General features: G+C 44.6%; 4 protein-coding genes and 1 long non-coding RNA gene across 6 annotated transcripts; 3 read left to right on the top strand and 2 right to left on the bottom strand.

The window, feature by feature from the left end:
* The first annotated feature begins 1,200 nt into the window (after positions 1 to 1,200).
* Positions 1,201 to 2,069, top strand: LOC120669221. Of its 2 annotated transcripts, none has more exons than XR_005672676.1 (2): positions 1,201 to 1,538; positions 1,629 to 2,069. It is a non-coding gene; the product is annotated as an uncharacterized LOC120669221 (long non-coding RNA). The 2 variants fall into 2 exon arrangements; XR_005672674.1 differs by having other exon boundaries at positions 1,203 to 1,538; positions 1,857 to 2,069.
* Positions 2,070 to 2,277: 208 nt separating this feature from the next.
* LOC120668936 (proline-rich protein PRCC-like) lies at positions 2,278 to 5,420 on the top strand. Its single transcript, XM_039948791.1, has 2 exons — positions 2,278 to 3,735; positions 5,069 to 5,420. The coding sequence occupies exons 1-2, from the start codon at positions 2,458 to 2,460 to the stop codon at positions 5,228 to 5,230; spliced, it is 1,440 nt and encodes a 479-aa protein (XP_039804725.1). The 5' UTR covers positions 2,278 to 2,457; the 3' UTR covers positions 5,231 to 5,420.
* Positions 5,421 to 5,737: 317 nt separating this feature from the next.
* On the bottom strand, positions 5,738 to 7,668 carry LOC120669125. Its single transcript, XM_039948958.1, has 2 exons — positions 7,261 to 7,668; positions 5,738 to 5,982 (listed from the first exon to the last, which is right to left on the bottom strand). Exon 1 carries the CDS (start codon positions 7,550 to 7,552, stop codon positions 7,277 to 7,279), a length of 276 nt encoding a protein of 91 aa, XP_039804892.1. The 5' UTR covers positions 7,553 to 7,668; the 3' UTR covers positions 5,738 to 5,982; positions 7,261 to 7,276.
* Positions 7,669 to 7,943: 275 nt separating this feature from the next.
* On the top strand, positions 7,944 to 11,682 carry LOC120668856 (putative clathrin assembly protein At5g57200). The gene is made up of 15 exons (XM_039948678.1): positions 7,944 to 8,114; positions 8,455 to 8,524; positions 8,599 to 8,696; positions 8,815 to 8,953; positions 9,063 to 9,190; positions 9,289 to 9,381; positions 9,468 to 9,518; positions 9,616 to 9,681; positions 9,771 to 9,836; positions 9,943 to 10,023; positions 10,192 to 10,263; positions 10,350 to 10,508; positions 10,609 to 10,687; positions 10,829 to 10,947; positions 11,095 to 11,682. Exons 1-15 carry the CDS (start codon positions 8,034 to 8,036, stop codon positions 11,512 to 11,514), a joined length of 1,722 nt encoding a protein of 573 aa, XP_039804612.1. The 5' UTR covers positions 7,944 to 8,033; the 3' UTR covers positions 11,515 to 11,682.
* Positions 11,683 to 11,830: 148 nt separating this feature from the next.
* Positions 11,831 to 16,927, bottom strand: LOC120669026 (glycosyltransferase BC10-like). The gene is made up of 11 exons (XM_039948881.1): positions 16,726 to 16,927; positions 15,573 to 16,080; positions 15,352 to 15,450; positions 14,557 to 14,657; positions 14,397 to 14,468; positions 13,942 to 14,032; positions 13,655 to 13,735; positions 13,053 to 13,109; positions 12,839 to 12,961; positions 12,710 to 12,748; positions 11,831 to 12,334 (listed from the first exon to the last, which is right to left on the bottom strand). Exons 2-11 carry the CDS (start codon positions 15,945 to 15,947, stop codon positions 12,206 to 12,208), a joined length of 1,167 nt encoding a protein of 388 aa, XP_039804815.1. The 5' UTR covers positions 15,948 to 16,080; positions 16,726 to 16,927; the 3' UTR covers positions 11,831 to 12,205.
* Between the last annotated feature and the right edge of the window lie 2,503 nt (positions 16,928 to 19,430).

Genomic DNA, 19,430 nt, shown 5'->3' with positions numbered 1-19,430 from the left:
CTGGTGTCGCGTTCACTGGGTTGTCACGTGGGCTCATGGCTGATGCCTGATGGCGATGCATGCATGCGCGACCAAGTAAACGTACAGCCGAAAACAATTGCTTTGCTTTGCTTTTTTTTTTCCTTCAAGCTTCTGCACCCCACCGCCGTCCATCCCCGCGGACACGGTAGTTGAAGGCCGGGGGGGGGGGGGCGGTGTGTGTGGACCGATGAGTAGGGTTCACCAAATCGTCGGTAACCGGTACGGTTTCGGTCAAACCGGACCGGTTCCGGTTTGGTCCGATATGAAATCGGTCCAAATTCAAAATTTAAATTTGAATTCAAAAAAAAATGAAAAAATTTTAAAAATACTTCAAGGTGCGACGAATTTAATGGTGTCAAATTTTCTTCAAAATCCATTCATTTAGTATAGTTTGCGGGGATTTGAAGTTAAATAAAAAAACGTGCATACAAAAGTATACAAATACAATGTAAAAGTAGTACAAAAGAGGGTTGGAGGGTTCATTTAGACTAAAATATGTTATACAAACATTTATTTAGTATACTTTGCGGGCATTTGAATTTAAACCAAAAAAGAAAAAAAATTTGAATTTGACCGATTACCAGTCAAATCGGCCGTTAAACCAGTCTAACCGGCCGGTATACCGGTACGAACTAGTTGAACTGTGCCATTTGAATTCAAATTTGAATTTGACCGGTTTCTACCGGTAACCGGTCAAACCGGTCCGGTAAACCGGAACCGGAGGCCGGCGGTTACCGCTAACCGGTCGGATATTTTAACCCTGCCGATGAGGCGATGACTCAATGATTGTGTTTGGATTGACACCTCTAGCAACTGACTGTTATAAGAGGGTAACTACTACTAGTTCAGTGTACAGTATTCATTCCACTGGCCGCTGGTTTCAGTCTGGTGAACAAGAAAATAAGGGTTCTAAGTAGTCTTCTTTGATGTGCCAAATTTTGCCTTAGCTACCAGATGGCACATCCCTTTGCAAATCAAAGATGTTCGTGGTGTGTAAAAGTGCCAACCAACTTATGTAGTCAAGAGAAAGAAAAAACAGTTTGTACAGGGATCGAGGTGAATGGCAGGAGCAACAAAGTATTCAAAAGTTATCGGTACCCAAACCCAAGTGAACCTCAAAAAAAAAAATCGCCTTCGCAGACTCTGATATTCAACGATCAAGTTCCATCTAAAAAAAGGCTCCTCTTGGCCACCCGCCTCTTTCCCGAACATTCCCGTTCCGCTACAGTTGAGAGGGCGAAAGGAGGGCGACGCCGTGCTCCCGCCGGCGGGGACGCCGATTCCTTCTGCCTCCGATGGCCTTTTAGGCCTCGGATGTGTGGGGGATCAGCGTCTCCACCGCTGGCGGTGTAGATTAGGTCCTAGGTTAGCTAGGGTTTGGTTTCCCGGCGGCGGCGGCGGCGTCGCGGCCATGGAATAAGTCCCTCCGATCCTGTCCCCGTCTTGTTGGTGTTTACTCCGGCGCCGGCAAGGGATCTGTGAGGGCGGGGTTGACAGGAGCTGGAGGTCTCGCCGAGGTGAGATCTTATCCGGTTCTTGTTCTCTCCGATGCAGGAGTCGGCTCCTCGACGCTTTTGTTGTGCTTTGTGCGAGCGTCGTTGGAGCAGGGGGATAGTTGATGGGTTGATGGTTGCCGGCGTGTTGGACTTGAGTGGCTCCCGTGCCGCCGCCGGTTGGCGTTGTGCTCAAGTCCAGGGGTGGAGTAGCATGGGGTGTGTCCCCGGCCGAAGTTCATCCACCGTCTGTTGCATATGCGGCTCCTCTCAAAGCCTTTGTGCGAAGGTGCTTCTCCAGCCCTTGATGCCTCTGCTGTTCTCCTTCTTTCTCCGGTGAAGGTCTGGCTGCCGATGGAGGTGGGAGACGGCGATGGATGATGGTTCTGCGGAGTGGAAAAGATCTTACGGACCTCGCTGTAATTTTTTCTTTGTCTAAGGTCTTTTCTGCAAAAGAGTGTGGACAGCTGTCCCCTGTGTACCTCCCTAATACGTTCCTGTATTTGTACTGTCTGGTGTTTGTATTTTTCCTCGTATAATACAGGTTCGTTTGCTCAAAAAAACACTACTGTAGAATAAAGTGTTTTGACCAAGTCAACCACGCCGTGATTATCAGCCCATTGAGGGAATCACTCAGCAGCCCGGAAGCTTCGCCAGGCCAGGCCAGGCCTGTTTTTTTTTTTGAAAGGCCAGGCCTGTTAGTGAAAAGGCCCCGCAGCCCACCAAACGCCGCAAATTAGCATACGGCCCACGAGAGCACCCACCTCCTCCGCCGGCACCGGCGCCACCCACCGAACAGGAATCCGCCGACGACTCGCCCTGGTGCCCTCCTGGCTCCTACCCGAACCTGACTTCCTCCGCCTCCGCTGCCGTCTTCCCCTTCGGCCTTCGCCCCTTTCGTCCCCGCCGAGCGACCACCGTTAGCCACCGCCCCAGCTCCGCCATGGACTCGCTCCTCGCCAGCTACGCCTCTTCGGACGACGAAGCCGACGAGGCCCCACCTGCCCCCGCCGCGGCCCGGGGCGGCGAGGCCGGCGCGAAGCCCCCCACCGCCTCCTCCGCTGGCGGCGGCGGAATCTTCTCCTCGCTACCGCAGCCCAAGTCCGCGGCTCTCTTCTCCTCCCTGCCGGCGCCCAAATCTGCCCCTGCTACCGCTGCGGCCCGGGGCGAGGCGGCCGGGGCGAAGCCCCCCACCGCATCCTCCGGTGGTGGCGGCGGAATGTTCTCCTCGCTCCACCAGCCCAAGCCCGCGGCTCTCTTCTCCTCCCTCCCGGCGCCCAAATCCGCCCCCGCCCCGACCTTCTCCTCAATCCCGGCCCCGAAGTCCTCCTCGGGAAACCCGAAGCTCGTCGTCCAGTACCGCCCGCAGCCGATTCGGCAGCCTACGGGCGACAGCTCCGACGACGAGGAGGACGACGCCAAGAAGCGCCGCGCCAGCACCCCGGAGGCGCGCTTGCCGCCCGTGTCTGCTGGATCGGGTCCCGTGTCCTCGTTCCTCCCGCCGCCGAAGCACTCGCTTGGGCTCGGCTCCGGCGCGGGCGCCGGCGCCAGGAGGTCGGCTATCGACACGGCGGCGCCGGAGAGATCGAATCTCGGGGCCGCCGTTCCTTCAGGTTCCATTGCGAACACTGATGCGCCAGAAAGGCCTGATACTGGTGCTTCGGATGACGACGATTCAGAGGATAGCGGCAGTGAGGAAGACGTGCCTGTGCCCGAGCAGCAGGTGGAGGGGCAAGAAGAACAGCAGGGTCTCGATGCTGAAGCTGGAGGCCAGCAACAGCAAGGCTATGATGCTGGAGCTGGGAGCACTAGTGGATATGAAGCTTATGCGTGGGATCCAAACTACTATGCTCAATACGGTGCGAGTTATGGCTGGGATCCTAGTGCCAAAGCAAATTATATGGCTGGAGAACAGTATGCCGCATATGGAGAGCAAAGTGGTGGGTATGTTCATTCACACGGAGGGGAGCATGGTGGTGGATACGAGCATGTTGCGGCAGCGCCATACGGAGTAGATTATACTGGAGGATATGGCCATGAGGTGGCAGCACCAGTGCAAGAACCAGTGTTGCCACCTGAGATGGGTAGGATTGGAGGGAAGAGAGGTAGGAATGATATGCCAGCACAGATTTTAGAGGTAGATCAGGCAGAGCTGATGAAGAATCGACCAAAGCAGGATAAGTCCAAGCTCACTGGGTTGGCCTTTGGTCCTAGTTATCAGGTACAGATCCACCATCCCCTGCTAACTTTGTACTACTTCTATTGAACACTTTTATGTTTATTACTTATTAGCCTATTATTATGCTTGAACAATTTCGCTAGCTTAGTACCAAATCGTGTAGATAAAATGGGATGACAATGCTAGACTATTGGCACTATGCTCATTTTTCAAACACCTGAATGCTGTAGTTTCTCCAGTGACTTGTGAGCATATCAGTGGTTGGGTGTAATAGTATTTATTCCTTGTGATCAGAAGCAATATTGGGTCTGATGCTTGTTGCCAAGCAATGATTCTTGGTACAGAAATGCCAAGTTGGAATTTCTTTTTTTCATTGTTGCAATTTTAATTCATCAGGAAGCAAGTAACAATACCTGACTACTAGATATCTCTGTTGGCTGTAAAGTCATATTGTCAATGGTTTGGTTGCCAGTTCTTATGTGGAATAAATGGCTACATCTTATTCTTTATTGTGTGAACAGCCATTCTCACTGCACTTTATTTTAGAAAACATGTCATGTAAATAGGTATGATTGTTTAGTTTGCTTATTGTTCAAACAGAATTACAGACAGAAGGTGTTTCTATTTCTGTCTTATGCCTTTTTAACTGACAACACACCTCTATGCTTAAGTAATCCGCATCACAAAAAAGAAAAAGAAATGAGTGATGGTTTGATCTGCACCCCTTTTTGCACAAATTTTGAAGCACTCATAGGGCTAAGAAGCTAGAATCTACTCTTGCTTTGTGAATTACGATATTTGCAAGTCTTAAGGGGTGTAGGTGTGAAATACCTTGCAGTTGCAGATCTGACTGCATGTAACCACCCCAATGTAATGATTTTGATACATTTTTCTTCCTGTATGGGATGTTGGATACATACATGGAGAGACTGATGATGCATCAAGGCAAACTAGGTATAGGCCATACAGCATAAGAACAGGCAAGACCTAGACTTGATTCTTGTAGTTGGTCAACGGCAGAGGTTTGTTGTCATAGCAAAATGAATGGGCTTGGTTGTCTGAACAGATTTTTCACTTCATGAACTGAAGGTAGTGTGTATAGAGTGTCAGCATGTACTTGGGGATGGGGGAAACATATGAGCATACTCGGTACTCACAGGGCCTATAGGATCCCATGGTTTCCCAATGACAACCATGTTCTTTCAGATCCAGCATTCCCTAATACAACAGTAGGCTTGTTTTACTGAATAACTCTGTAATCCATTCATCTTTTTGCATAAAAAACTCTGTCGTTCAATGCATCCTTTTGCACAAAAAAACTCTGCTACATCAATGCAGTTATGGTCCTTACCCAAGATTTCTACCATGTGAACAGCCTGCCCCATCAGCGAAAGGAAAGCCATCCAAGTTGCATAAAAGGAAGCACCAGATTGGTTCTCTGTACTTTGACATGAAGTCAAAGGAGATGGAGCTTGCGGAGAGGCGCTCGAAAGGCATTCTTACAAAAGCAGAGACTCAAGCAAAATATGGCTGGTGAGCATGTAAGAATTTTAGTACGTCTCGAAATTGAAATGATTGTGAATTCTTGTTGCAAATTTTGTTGTAAGAGTTACAGACGATATAAACCAATTGTAGAACAAATAGTTCAATGATCAGTCGATATTTGTGCTGCCCAGCTTGTATTGTGAATTATATGATGTTGGCATGAAATGCCCGCCTCCATATCAGCCTCGGTAGTCTGTATCTGTACATAAATCGCTTAACTGCCGTTGAACAGTCATCTGCCTCGTCTCGAATTGATTGCTGCGGTGGCGTTCTGGCATCTACAATTTCCTTTGATTTAAACAAGGGAGTAACAACGGATGACGCCCCCTTGATCTCAATCAATAGTGTTTGCATATTGTTCTTTATATCAAGGCTCATTTTGCCTTCAAACACGAACATAGATGAAATGTGAATATAGACATACAAGCGTACAACAGCAACCAAATGCACAGATCGCAATTGTGTCAGGAATGGAATAGACACCGCAATTGTCTAGCAATGCAGCAAAAAAATTACTGGACTGTATTCCGAAACAGACTTGTACTCAATTACTGAAAACGTTTTTAATCACAATGATTGCACTTCTCAGTTTGAAGTTGCTTATGACAAGATACTGAGGGACAACGATAAGCTGGACAGTTTCATGCTGTCTGAGTACAAAATAAAGCATCAAATGAACATGACTCCACAAGCTCATCAGTAGAAGAAAAATATGCCATTATCTTGAATGGACCAGCAGCAGTCCTGAAATACATAGAAAGAAAGGTATCACTTTTAATTGGAAGGAGCTAAACCTAAAATCAGAAATAAAGTGGTCAACTAATAACAAGCACAGACAATCACAGCAAATAGCATGTCTTGCCAAAAAAACCTGTACATTTTCGCACCGCCATAGTCAGATCCATCTCAACGTTTAACTGATAAAATGATCTCGTAATAATCTCTGAAGCACTATCTAAATCATGTTTAGCAATCTCTGAAGTATTTTCTAAATGATTACACAAAAATACTTTCTACATCATGTTTAGCAATCTCGGAATTACTTTCAAATAATCATTAGCAATGGACCCAAGACATTTCACATACACAATGTCACAAAATTTTCAGCTGCAGGCGCTTCTTTCATAACCCCACCTAAGCTGTTATGGCCTATCAGGCTATCACTAATTGACCGTATATATATTCATTTCATCACTTCCAGAGAGTAGCAAGAAATTAAAGCCAGTAGGTAAATTGGTTGGAAGAGAACCAACAATTCTGTAAAAGAATTGTGGGACAATTCTGGTAAAAACAGCAGCAACCCTATCACTATACTCAGTGTGCCAATTAGAACTAGTTACCTTACATCACCAATAGAGCACAATGCATATGCAACGACACCTATGTCTGCTCCCTCTAGTCCAAACTATACGTCTTTTTGGCTTTTCTAGATGCATAGCTTTTGCTATGCACCTAGAAATGCCAAAACGACCTATAATTTGGAACGGAGGGAGTAGCTTTGTAAATTAGAACAATATAAGTAGGACTTCAATGGTGTAATGTGATGAGGCAATCATACAGCTGAACTTCCTGAATAATAATGGACAAAAAAGACAACACTGATGAAATTGCAAGCTCCATGTAATCCAACGAGTGCCCAATCTAAACTTGCATCTACATCCATCAACTAACTCTGTCTGCCCCTGGTAGGCAAAAGAGTGAACACATTAAGGTAGCTAAAAAATTTCTAGGTAAAGGGGCATTGTCCCATTTCACGTTTCAATCAGTCGAGCACAAGCATAGACAAATAATCATTAGTGTCGCAAAGTCACCACAGGCAATTAGTAATCACAACTAGACCCCGATCTACAGCCAACAGTGCTCCGCATCTATGCCTAACACGCCAAATAGTACACGGCATTTTGAACTCGTCCATCCAGATGCAATTACCCGCGAGCAAGCCGGTCGGAGAGACCCACGTTCGCCAGACAGGACCAGATCGGATCAGATCGGACAGGACGACACGGGGAGCCGTGGACTCACCTCGGCGCGGCGGGATCTAGTGCTTCCCGCCGGTCCTCTCCATCTCCTCGAGGTGGGCAAGGTGGGCGCGCTCCCAGGGCAGCGCGACGAGGTAGGAGAAGGCCATCCCGCCGAAGCAGACGTGGAAGAGCGGGTCCGGCCTGCTCGTCTCGATGTACTTCTCGATGTAGCGGTCGACGGCCTGGTCGGCGCTCTTCTTGACGTTCTCCCAGGTGAGCCGCGGCTTCAGGTACGCCGGCACCTCGCGGACCTTCATGCCCCGGATCTCGTTGTACAGGACCCGAAGCGCCATGGCCGATCGATCTCCTCGCGCCTCTCGCTAGGGTTTGCTCGTCGGCGTCTGGGGTGGGTGGAGTGCCGAGGAAAGGGGAGGGGAATTTGTTCGGGCGAAATGGCAGCGGGGCTTCTTGGGCCAAACTGGGCCGCAGTTGACTCGTTGCTAGGGCCCACCAAGAATACTTGTGGGCTCCATTGGGCCATTTGGGCCACGTGAGGGCCCACCAGGCAGAGAGGGTGGGCCCACTGGCGTCTTCGTCCTCCTCCTCCCGCGCATACCGGGCAGATAGAAATGGCGGCAACGACATCTCGCTCTGTCTCTGCTGGAGCACCGACCGACCACAGGCTAAAATTAGCGAGAGGTGTGTGGTCGGAAGGGTAGGGGTGGAGCAGGGGGGCGTGGCGGCGGGGATGGCATTGTTCGATTGGAAGGGAGGGAGAGGAGGCGAGGTGAGAGGGGGAAGGGGGCGCATCGTGGGTTGGGTGATCACGGCCTGATGGGGTCGTGGCGCAAGGCCTACGGCGCCCTCAAGGACTCCACCAGGGTCGGCCTCGCCAAGGTCAACAGCGACTTCAAGGTGAGCCGTGGCGATGGCGGTGCGGAGTGGTCAAGATCAGGAAGCATTTGATGCGTGTTTTTTTTGCTCTCCATTTCTAGCTCTTTGATTCTGACCTGAGACCATGTAGAAATGGTGATCAGGATGGGGGGTTTTGGCTTGTCTAGTTTCATGAGTTATCTTATCCTTGATCTTATCGTTTTCGTAATCTTGACTGGAATTAGTGCGTGAGCTCTGACGGCCATCCCGCACCATTTTGTGTGGATTCTGAATTCTCCTCTGATTCACTTAGAACTGTTATTAATGTTCCCTTTGATGATCCTCATCGATGGTTTGACTTTCTTTTTTTGTCTGAGAAAAGGAATTGGATATTGCAATTGTGAAGGCAACTAACCATGTAGAATGCCCTCCCAAGGAACGGCATGTCAGAAGTGAGTAGTCATCCTGTTCTTTCTTCACCTTGTACCTTGAATCTGCCAATCTATAATTCCATTTCACACCGCAGATATATTCATCGCCACCTCAGCAAATCGCCCTCGCGCAGACGTCACATACTGCATATATGCATTGTCAAGAAGAATGTCCAAGTCAAAGAACTGGATAGTGGGTGTTGCTCCTCTTTGCCACCTATTGATTTCTCCTCTCCAATCACGATGTGTAGAACTCATGCCATTGCCTCTTTTCATTTTCTTAATTAATCATATTCCATAGCGTCCTACAGGTTAAATTGAAGACATTAATAGTGGTGCATAGGCTTCTGAGAGAAGGTGATCCCACATTCAAAGAAGAGTTCCTGGCCTACACATACAGGGGAAACATTCTGCATCTAGCAAATTTCAAGGATGACTCTAGCCAATTAGGTTAGTGCTTCTACATTTCTGTGAACTGCAGGGGAAGCTCCAATTCATATAATCATATGTCCTCCATTACATGATGCCTCAATTTGTCTGTTTTGTTTTGGTGTGACAGCCTGGGATTGCTCCGCATGGGTTCGCACCTATGCGCTCTTCCTGGAGGAACGGCTTGAGTGCTTTAGGGTTCTCAAATACGACATCGAAACTGAGCGCCTCATGAAATCGCCCCATTGTTCTACCAAAGTATTTTTTTTCTCTTTCGATTCCGATACTCGAAATGTTTAACGAATAACGATATAGAGCCTGTCTCATGGTTGTGTTCTGTGATACTGACAATACAGGGACATAGTAAAACCAGGACCCTACCTTGCCCAGATCTTTTGGAGCAGTTGCCTGCACTGCAGCAACTGCTTTTCAGGGTTGTTGGAGTCCAGGTTTGAAACGCCCACGTTGCTAAGCACTTGTAAGTTTGCTGAATGCATGCTGTTCACTAGTTGCATCCTTGTTTTCACCATTGCAGCCGGAAGGTTCTGCGTGCTCAAACTACCTCATTCAGTATGCATTAGCCCTGGTAAGCTGCAAGTGTTTTGTTTCCTTGCAGAAGTTCGTCCCATTTTGCAAGATGTCTTTGCTTGCCCGATATTACATGGAGCTCCTCCATTTCTTAGGTTGTGAAGGAGAGCTTCAAGATCTACTGTGCAATTAATGATGGCATCATCAATCTTGTTGATATGGTGAAGTAGCAATTTTATCACATGAACCAAGATTTTTTCTGTTGCTGAATCATAATCGTGCTTTTCTTACTCCAACCGGTCTGGTGCAGTTCTTCGATATGCCGAAGTATGATGCTATCAAGGCTCTGACTATTTACAAACGAGCTGGCCTGCAGGTGCCTCAGTTTTTTTAGCCATATTTTTCATTTTTTTGTTATACTGAATTGAAGCTTAGCAAAATGCTTGTCAGAAGAAAATGGCTTTGATTTATCAAATTCACAGGCAGAAAACCTTGCTGAATTCTATGAATTCTGCAAACAGCTTGAGCTGGCCAGGACATTCCAGTTTCCTACTCTGAGGCAGGTTAGTTAATTTGTCTGCATCTTGCCATCTTGATTCAGATGTGTTACTACTCTAAAGTCTCGATCGGCACGAAATGGCAGTAATATCAGTATACAGGCTTAGACCAAATGAACCACAAAACTGATGAATACCGAGTTCTAATATGTGCTCATCACGACTGTTCTGTAGCCGCCCCCCTCCTTCCTTACAACAATGGAAGAGTACATCAAAGAAGCACCCCGCCCCTCAGTCAAGACTGTGGTTAGTGAAGAACTTTTTGAGAACCAAGTACTGGAGCAACTCTGCTGTACTGTTCTGTATTGTGACTCTTGATGTTGCCAAAGCAGGAGAGTGAGGAACCAAAACTACTGACTTATGACAAAGAAGATCCACAGGAACCTGAAAAGTCAGCAGAAGAGGAGAAAGAAGAACCTGAACAAGAACCAGAATCTCAAACTGAGCCTGAACTAGAACCCCAGCCACAGCAAACAACTGGAGATCTCCTAGTATCATCCATTCTTTTACCTGATTCATTTATGCTAAAAACAAATCTAGTGTATGTTTTTCTGAATCCCTTTACGTTTCTTGGATTTGTGATGCATGCAGAACCTGGATGCAGAGGTGAACCCTTCGGTTATGGAACTCGAAGAATGCAATGCATTGGCACTTGCCATTGTAGCTCCAGGTATATATGTCACAATTTTACAGGTGCTATTGTTGAAGCATTGAATACCAACCTGTCCAGAACTCCAGATCGGCGTTGCTAATAGTAAGTGATGCAATGAGAAGGAAATGTCACCGGTTGCTCTGGTGGCCTTGCATGTAGGTGACCAAAACAAGGCGTCAACATCTCAAAATCTGTTTGATGGAAACTCATCGGGGTGGGAGTTGGCACTTGTCACTGCTCCAAGCACCAATATAAGCCAGCCAGTTAAGACCAACTTGGTATGTGCAATCCTTACTCCATAATAACCAGCTTTTCAGATATCCACCTTTTGGGGGAAAATTCAGAGACATTGCTCGTGAGTCATGACTGCAAACTAAAAATAATTCAGAGAATCACTTACATATATAATCTCATATGATCAACAGGCTGGAGGCTTTGACAAGGTGTTACTCGACAGCCTCTATGAAGATGAGGCAAGGAGGCAGCAGATCGCCAGTGTGACCTACGCTGGCAGCCTTGGAACAGCCAACCCTTTCGACGCCAATGCCAATGACCCGTTCGCCATGTCCAGCAGCTTCGCGCCACCATCTAATGTGCAGTTGGCACTGATGACCCAGCAGCAACAGCAGTACTACCAGGTGCAGCAGCAGTATTTTCAGCCACAGCAGCAGCAGTATTTTCAGCAGCAGCAACAGATAATGGCGATGCCGACACCAAACATGTACCACCACCAATATCAGTACGCTACGCCTCCCTCCGGAGCTCCAAATCCATTTGGTGATCCTTTCAGTGACCTTGTAGCAGTGGGTGCTCCGGGAAAACAGGGCAACTCGAGCTTTGTCTGAGCTGGTTGCTACTTCTGACCATTCTAACTTGAGTAGAGCAGCAAACCTGTACAGCATGAGCTCCTTCGCTGAGTGAAGATGTTGTATATTAATGCTTTCTTTCGCAATATCCACATTTTGGAAGATAACATGATTGGTACCAGTTCTATAGTGCTTTGTTTACTATACTGAATAGTTTTGCAGGAACAAGTTCAGCTTATACTGAAACCATGCTTAACAGAAATAAGGAATACTAATCACTAAATGAACATTAATAGACAATGATTGTGCATCTCAGAATGGTACAAGTGTCGCGTAAACTCATAACAAGACAGGATTAAACTATAAAGTGTAACTCATTTCATAAGCATTTCGTGTCTACAAAGAATTAATTGTATAATAACAGTTTGAACTGAACAAAACCCTGTTACTCAGGCAATGGGCGCCAGGAATCTAAGAATATGAGGGAGGGGGAGAAAGGTGAAGGGCTAATAGAAACATACAGAGGGCACCACGAATTACAGGGAGAGCAGTGTCAATACTAAACAAAGAGCACCTCAACCCTACCAAGGAACTCAGAATTACAAGATGTCTCTGGCCCTGGATCTGTGACTCTGTTAAGCCGCTAAGTATCAATTTCACAATTTACATGAAACAGAAAACAAAATCCTAGGGGAATCTCCTAGGCCAAAGGCAAAAAATCATGTAGAACTCAAGCGGCTGTATGACTGGAGAATAGCTTCAATAGGTTGTTCTGAGCTTCTGGGTAAAACTTTCTAGCAAAAAGGTAGCACGGTCTTTTTGTTCCATTCCACATACATGGGGTCACCGTCACAACTTTCTGCAATGGAGATAAAGAAATACGTCAACATCCATACATATGGTACCACACAGTATTTTTCAACTTCAAAGAATTATCTGAGTGGATATTCTTCAGCATGCAAGCTTGTTGGAATAACGCATTATCAGAAAAGAGTAATCACATGCATTTACTTCGAAACAGGTCACATCTGCCTCACTTAACTACTCAAAAACTAAGGTCAAGACTGATACCTTGAGTGCAAAGCACATGAGGGGGGGGGGGTATATATATTTTCAGGTGTTCTCAGAGAAGTGTGGTACAACATTAAATGATCATGACCAAACGCCAGCAAAGAAGCAATAGAGATCTCCCTAAGATGTGATTGGGGGGACAAGGATAAATTGATATGCTTACCTTATCATCACTTGTAATGTGGAAATTTTCATTGACAGACTGCAGAAAATAAAGCCAAATAGATCAGTATGAAACACAAAAAGGACAAGTGGCAAAATATGTTTTCTGTTGAGAAGGATAAAAGCACACCGTTATGTTCTTTAAAAGTTCATAGGTAACATCTGCAGCTCTATATGACCTTGGATGCCATTTTCCCTCTGACCAATCAACATGAGTCACTGACCAATTAGCAATTCCACCAGGATCTACCATCTGAAGATTAAAGATCAACAATATCAGAAAATGAAAAGCAAGGGACCAAGAAAAAAACACAGGCAAATATCAGTTCCAAAGAATTACTGACGTTGAAGAGGGTTGGCAAATAATGCTCATCAGCGATACAGTTGCGTCCCTCTGCTGGCTGCAAATCACAAAAGCAAAGCATTGCTTAGCTAAAACCAGGTTCTAAGAAACCATGAATTGTTCTAATAAGGTTAAATCAACCCATGGTCATTGGTTCTGAAAAACATCTATTATGTAGCATGGCCACAATGCTGGCAGCCTATCATGTGACTGTTTTGTATGAGATGTAAAACATGCTCAAGCTCTGTCAGTTATAAATCAAGCCTGTGTGCTGCAGTTGCACACTAACAGAAATGAAAAGGATCTGTGAGGGTATGCTCAAAGCATTCTCCCCCTTTCACTCACGAGGCATAAGGTCTGATTTATAACTGACATTCTTTTCCCCCCTAGTGTGCTGTAGCGGGAGCTGTGGGACAAAGGTATTCCGCCCCCCCCCCCCCCCCCCCCCATTTTCCTAATTTTAGGTCATTTCTAGTTTTACTGTACAGAAGTTTCATGATGATAGGTATAAATTACAGACCTAAAAAATCAGCATGTTATTTGGAAGGTGAAACTTTGATGCAGTTACATTCAATTGAAAAAACCCTACTTGAGGAAACATACCTTGCAATATAGCTTGAACTTATTGTAGTAAAGGTTGTCTGCCAGAATCAGTAAAGCATGCCTTCGTGTTATAGCAAACCACTACAGTAAGCACACAAAATTTATGCTCAGCAGAAGTATGAAACAAATGTGATAACCGCATATCAACAAACTACCATGTCCTGATTATAAGATGACTTATACGAATATGACACGCCAGAATTATGGATATATATGAATGCCTATACTTTGGTCTTTGGAGCACCAACAGTTCTGTAAAATACAGAACTAGTATAGCAAACATGTACCTGGGCACCCTTCCTGAAGTCCCTCTGTTCTATTTCAGGAAGCATTTCCATGGAATACCTTCCAGTTCCATGCGGGCCAGGATCTAGGAAGCTGATATGGATAAAATCAGAACAACACATTTTTCACTTCAGTTAATGAAGTTAAATAAAACTGGGATAGCTCGTTGATCTATTTTTTAAGAACAAAATACACATCTTATAGAGACTATTCTTGCTATATCATATGTACATTCCTTTATAGTAACATATACCAGAAACACTAATTTCCCTGGAATGTATGGGCATGATATAAGTATTCCTAATTACCAGATTTTCACAACTGTTGCCACAAAAATAGGAGTCCAGGTGAATTTGAAATAGATGTCTAGTCCTCAATACATGGGGAGTTAAGAACTATGTCCTTTAACACTAGTTTCATGTATCTAGAACTGAAGTATCAGTTACAGAGCTCTTACCAATCAATGAAGCTGACATTTGTTCCCATCAGATAATTATATATGTAATCGAATGTATGCAGTGGAACACAGCTGTCATACAAAAAAAACACTTTTTCCTTAAAATCACTAGCAAAAGATTGAAAAAAAAAACTCCTTTGCATGTAAAATCATTTAGAACCTGTCAGAAAGCAAGACAAAAAACTGATTATCAACATCTTCCAATGCATTTGCTAACAGCCTCTTCTCTGCATCAACCATCGAAATCCTCCCCCATACTACCTGCAATTCAGGGAAATTTTAGTGTTTTAGTTCCATATAAACAAAAAAGCATGTAACACAAATTAATAGAATGGCATGTCAGGAAAAGGGAAAGGTAGATGTAAATGACATGGATCACTTGCATTAGTGAAATTTTAGAAGAAATAGGTCAAGCCTAAAACAAAAGTCAATGCTAGATTAAAAGCTAACTCCATATTTTTAATCATTCATTGAAAAAAAAAAGTAAAAAACCCCTCAGTTATAGCCCTTGAAAGCTAACAACTGCTTTTAGATCTTTCCAGGTTCCACTCTCACATTGGCCTTTGCAAACTTTTTTTTTCTTTTATCAATGTGTCCCAATACTTATGCTCAACCATTAAATAGACATCAATTGGAATCACGCCGAACATAATCTTGAGACTGCCATCAGTGTGGCTCCTTCTGCTTAGTGTTATCCATATCCTACGCAATGGCATCCCTAGATAGATAGGCTCTAACAAAGTTTCAGGCAAAAAAAAAATAGTTGATCTATTAGTATTGCAAGATTTCAATAAAAGGGCACCGAACAAAAAAAAGCCTAACGTTGTTTTCTTCTTTATCAGTAATCACATAAGCAGTCAAGATATGATAGTATCTTTACGGACTGAAACAAATCAAAATTTAAAAGCATTAACCAAGATAGAGCATATGTAAAATGGGGTGGGAGGGAGAGTACCTTTTCACTGTGAATTTCACGACCAACAAATAGGGAGCTGGAATGTACTGGTTTCTCACGAGACGCGTGGATATAGATAGAATATCGCCCATCATGACCCTGTGCACAGAATTTGGAGCAAATTAAATGAACCATTACAGGATGAAAGTACAGGCAGACATAAGACAAAATTCATATTTATTAACTCCAAAGTTAGATGATGGGTGCATATAAGCCCAAACCTGTAAAAATTTCTCCCACAATTTCTCAAAAGGCAATGATCCTGGTGTCAGGAACATAAAGGCAATCTTAGGATGTTTGGACACAGGCATGGGCATCGAAAGGAGGTCCCTAATAACCACTGCCGAAATAATCTCTTCATCAGTTTTCTCCCGAGCAACATTAGGTAGCCAATCCTTGAATGGAGTACAGACACTTGAAGCAAAGAAGTAGCATGCTGAGTAGCGCCGTGGTGGGTAGACATAGGCCCCCATAAGCGCAACGCAAACCAACGACAATAGCACGATGATCCACATGGGCTTCTTAGCAGCGCCTCGGTGGCGCAGAGGGGGCATGGCTGTCATGTCCTTGCTGCTCCGCTGCCACACCTGTTTCATCTCCTTGCCATCGGCAAATCACAACAACATATGCCTTGTGATGACAGCCTCCACCAATACTGCAACACTACATGCCACACAGCAACCTCCAACCAAGGTGAATTACGCTATGCCTCCAGATTAGCCTTCAATGCTGCAATGCAAGGTATACACAGCATCAGTCCACGGACTGAGAAATCTCCATCACGCTGCTATAATGAACAGTACGCAATTTGAGCAAGACGAAATACTACAAGCCTAATCACCCCACCTGCTAATCCAAATGTTAACCTACGAGATCTGCTACTTGTCTTACTTCTGTAACTATTCTGATGCTCCTACTTGCTTGGCTGTCTAACTACATACAGTACCGTCTAACACGAGTTCAGCGGGATACAAACAAAAGATTCCGAGTCGTTCAACTGTCTCATCGATCACAAGGACGAAAACAGTTGACGATCCCTCTTGCCCAAATCAAATCATGCCCACCAAACCCGGTGGAAGAGTCCAACCAGGCGGCACCCAAAAGTCAACTCCTAACCAAATCCCATGCCCCCAACCGCAACTAGCACCGCATTCCAAATCGAAACCCACGCACCACAACCCCGAAACACAGCAAATCACACGCCCACGCCGAAATCGCCTCGAGAATTCGCGTGGAAACCGAAACACCATGACCACGACAAACACGAGCAAGCATGAGGCCACCGCAGGACGAGCCCATCCCCGGAGCACCCCCAGCCCAATGCGAGGAGGGTGGCAGGAGGGATTGGTCGAGCTCAACCGGCGCGGCACTTACCCTGGTCCGGTCCGGGCCTGCTGCAGCGCGAGGAGCGGCGAATCCGCCGGGGCGCGTCCCGGGGCGGCGCGGGCGGCGGGATCTGGGGCGCGGCGCCGGCGAGATCGGGCTAGGGCTCACGCGCGGCGGTGGTGGGAGACGAGGTGGAGCTGGAGGTGGTGGAGGGGAAGGGGAGAGGAAGGAGATGGGATTTAAGCAGTGGGATTAATTAACGGCGGAGTGGGGTTAATTATTTTGTTAAGGCGTTAACGGCATGGCCTGCCCGGGTGGGTTTACGGCGAGGCCTCCACGGCCCCGGGGTGTGTGGGGGGGGGGGGGGGGGGGGCGTGGGGGTGTCGCTTTGCCTCTCCACTTCAGAGTCAGCAGACTGCAGGCGGATGAATTCGGCGGTTACTTCAGAGTGCAGGAGTACTCTTGGGACCTGGGTTACTTCAGAGTCAACAGACTGCAGGCCTTGTTTTCAAAATTGAATAAGAAAATTTTTATTGTTCTCAGGAGTACAGGAGCTTATAAAATCAATTTGATATACCTTTCAAAGAACGATTTGATATACATCGATATCATGAGATTTCCTACAGATAGACATTTAACAATGTGTTGATTGTCCAGCAAATCTTAACTATGCCAATTTTGAATGTCAACACAATGTACTTATTTTGGAAGGAAAAAAGCTCTCAGAGTCATATCTGTAATAGACCAAAACTTGATTGGTTGGAGAGCGAGTAATTAGATTTCCTATAATGTTGTGGTTCATGGCACTCTAAATTTGAAGATCCAATATATGTAGCATGGCATACATGATCATGTTTATTTTATGAAAGCTAGTTATAATAGCTTTACATATTTCTATCTCCGGTCACTAAAGCCATATACCTATAAAATAGTGTTCTAATGTTTGTTCTTGATCGTCGTGGAGCAATTTATATTTGGATTACTTGATGTGACCGCATAACCGTTGCTTGCTAATCTTGACCATTGTTTTGTACTTGTTCAATTTTACCGTTACATAATGTTGTGGACAAGAAAATAAAACTAAGAAATAGTTTGCCAGTTCTCATTACATGTCGACATCAATATATAAGTTTAAGGAATCATCTTGTTAATATAATAATGGTTAATAATTTTTTTCATACTTGGTCGAGTCCTACAGGCATTTTGTTCTTCTCCCACAAAAATAGCAGAATAAGTGCCCTCTTTTTTTTGAGTAAGACACCAAAAAGGTGTCTCATATCTGATTCATATTAAAGAAAACAATTGGTAGTACAATAGAAGGACAACTTGACACAAGACGACATAAAAAAATAAAATTACACCGAAGAGTTCTCTAGTCTTCTTCTTCATCCGATTGTACCGTCTAACACCGAAGAGTGCCCTCTTTGATGAATAGAGAAGCCATAAACAAATGCGATTTCAGGTCCGTGGTCCAAAAACTATAAGCATAACAAAAGAAGAATCCAACCAGACAGGAATGATTGAAGGAATGTAGTTACAATACAACAATTGAGGATTGAAGCAATGGATAAGGAAGCTACTAACTCTCTACACACACCTCCTAAACCTAAAGGGCTCTTGTTTTTTTCCCCTTTTATATATTAACTCTGCGCTCACCTCTTAAAAGGGATCTTACTTATTCCCCTAAATTTCTTTCCTTGTATATATATATATATATATATATATATATATATATATATATATATATATATATATATATATTCCAACAACAACAACCTGTCGATCCAAATAACAACACGCCAGAACAGGTCGAGTGCGTCCATGTACACTGCATTAAAAATGTCCAATGATTAGGCATATTAAAGGTAGTGTCCGAAACACAATTAGAAAACTAGGGAGCAGAAGAGTTAAAAGACAGACCATCCTAGTCAGCCACTCAGCTTTGGCAACTCTTGACCCAGCCAGGAAGAAGAAAAAAACAATAAGAATTCAGTAATATGACGTAAATTTAGTTGTTTTTGCAAATTCAAGCACCCAGATCACGTTCTCTTGCTTATTGTATTATTATCTATCCATCCTATGCTATATAGTTGGGGATAAAGTCATAAAGGCAACTCCATGACCATGTGACACATGGACATACAAGCTCTGCTGATGAACAAATCAGGAATTCGTAAAAAGAAAAGCACAGATATTTATTTCAAAAAAAGAAAAGAAAAACACAGATATGGCCTCTATTCAACATTTTATAAGTGAACACATCCAACAACCTTTATGTCCAACCAAAGTTAAAGTTGCGTCTTAAGGAGTTTAACGTTTCTATCACAAACTGTGCAAACAGAGTGTACAAGTAGGGATGAAAACGGTCGGAAAAGATCGGCGAAAGGCTCCACCACTTTCACGTTCACATTTTTTTCATCGAAAACGATATGATATTATCGGAAATGAAAACGGCGTCGGTAATGCGATAATTTCGGAAACGAAAATATACGGTCGAGGACACATTGAAAACGATCGAAATCCATCGAAACGATATTTTGAAAAAATGATAAATATGTCAAACCATAGAGCACAACACTGACTATATGATTTGACATATTTTATACACAAGTACTAATGATTAAGATATTAGTCCAAGTATCAATCCATCCATAACATGTATCTCATTTCATAATACTAAAATTTTAGACATTAATCCTGCCATTCATGAAACTATACAGTCTCATGATTTCACGTCACTAGATTGTGATTTA

The sequence above is a fragment of the Panicum virgatum genome, chromosome 1K (genome assembly GCF_016808335.1).
Source record: "Panicum virgatum strain AP13 chromosome 1K, P.virgatum_v5, whole genome shotgun sequence".
Lineage (NCBI taxonomy): Eukaryota > Viridiplantae > Streptophyta > Magnoliopsida > Poales > Poaceae > Panicum > Panicum virgatum.
The sequence above is the reverse complement of the archived record's forward strand: the minus strand, read 5'-3'. Positions and strand labels throughout refer to the sequence as shown.

Bases quoted from the DNA above. Each gene is read 5' to 3' on its own strand.
- LOC120668936 (XM_039948791.1), top strand. From the start codon at position 2,458: ATGGACTCGCTCCTCGCCAGCTACGCCTCTTCGGACGACGAAGCCGAC. The intron at 3,736-5,068 runs GTACAGATCCAC...CCATGTGAACAG, and splicing joins CCTTTGGTCCTAGTTATCAG to CCTGCCCCATCAGCGAAAGG.
- LOC120669026 (XM_039948881.1), bottom strand. From the start codon at position 15,947: ATGAAACAGGTGTGGCAGCGGAGCAGCAAGGACATGACAGCCATGCCC. The intron at 15,451-15,572 runs GTTTGGGCTTAT...TTCTGTGCACAG, and splicing joins TGTGGGAGAAATTTTTACAG to GGTCATGATGGGCGATATTC. The intron at 14,033-14,396 runs GTAAGAGCTCTG...TATCCATATCAG, and splicing joins AATGTCAGCTTCATTGATTG to CTTCCTAGATCCTGGCCCGC.
- LOC120668856 (XM_039948678.1), top strand. From the start codon at position 8,034: ATGGGGTCGTGGCGCAAGGCCTACGGCGCCCTCAAGGACTCCACCAGG. The intron at 8,115-8,454 runs GTGAGCCGTGGC...GTCTGAGAAAAG, and splicing joins AGGTCAACAGCGACTTCAAG to GAATTGGATATTGCAATTGT. The intron at 10,948-11,094 runs GTATGTGCAATC...TATGATCAACAG, and splicing joins AGCCAGTTAAGACCAACTTG to GCTGGAGGCTTTGACAAGGT.
- LOC120669125 (XM_039948958.1), bottom strand. From the start codon at position 7,552: ATGGCGCTTCGGGTCCTGTACAACGAGATCCGGGGCATGAAGGTCCGC.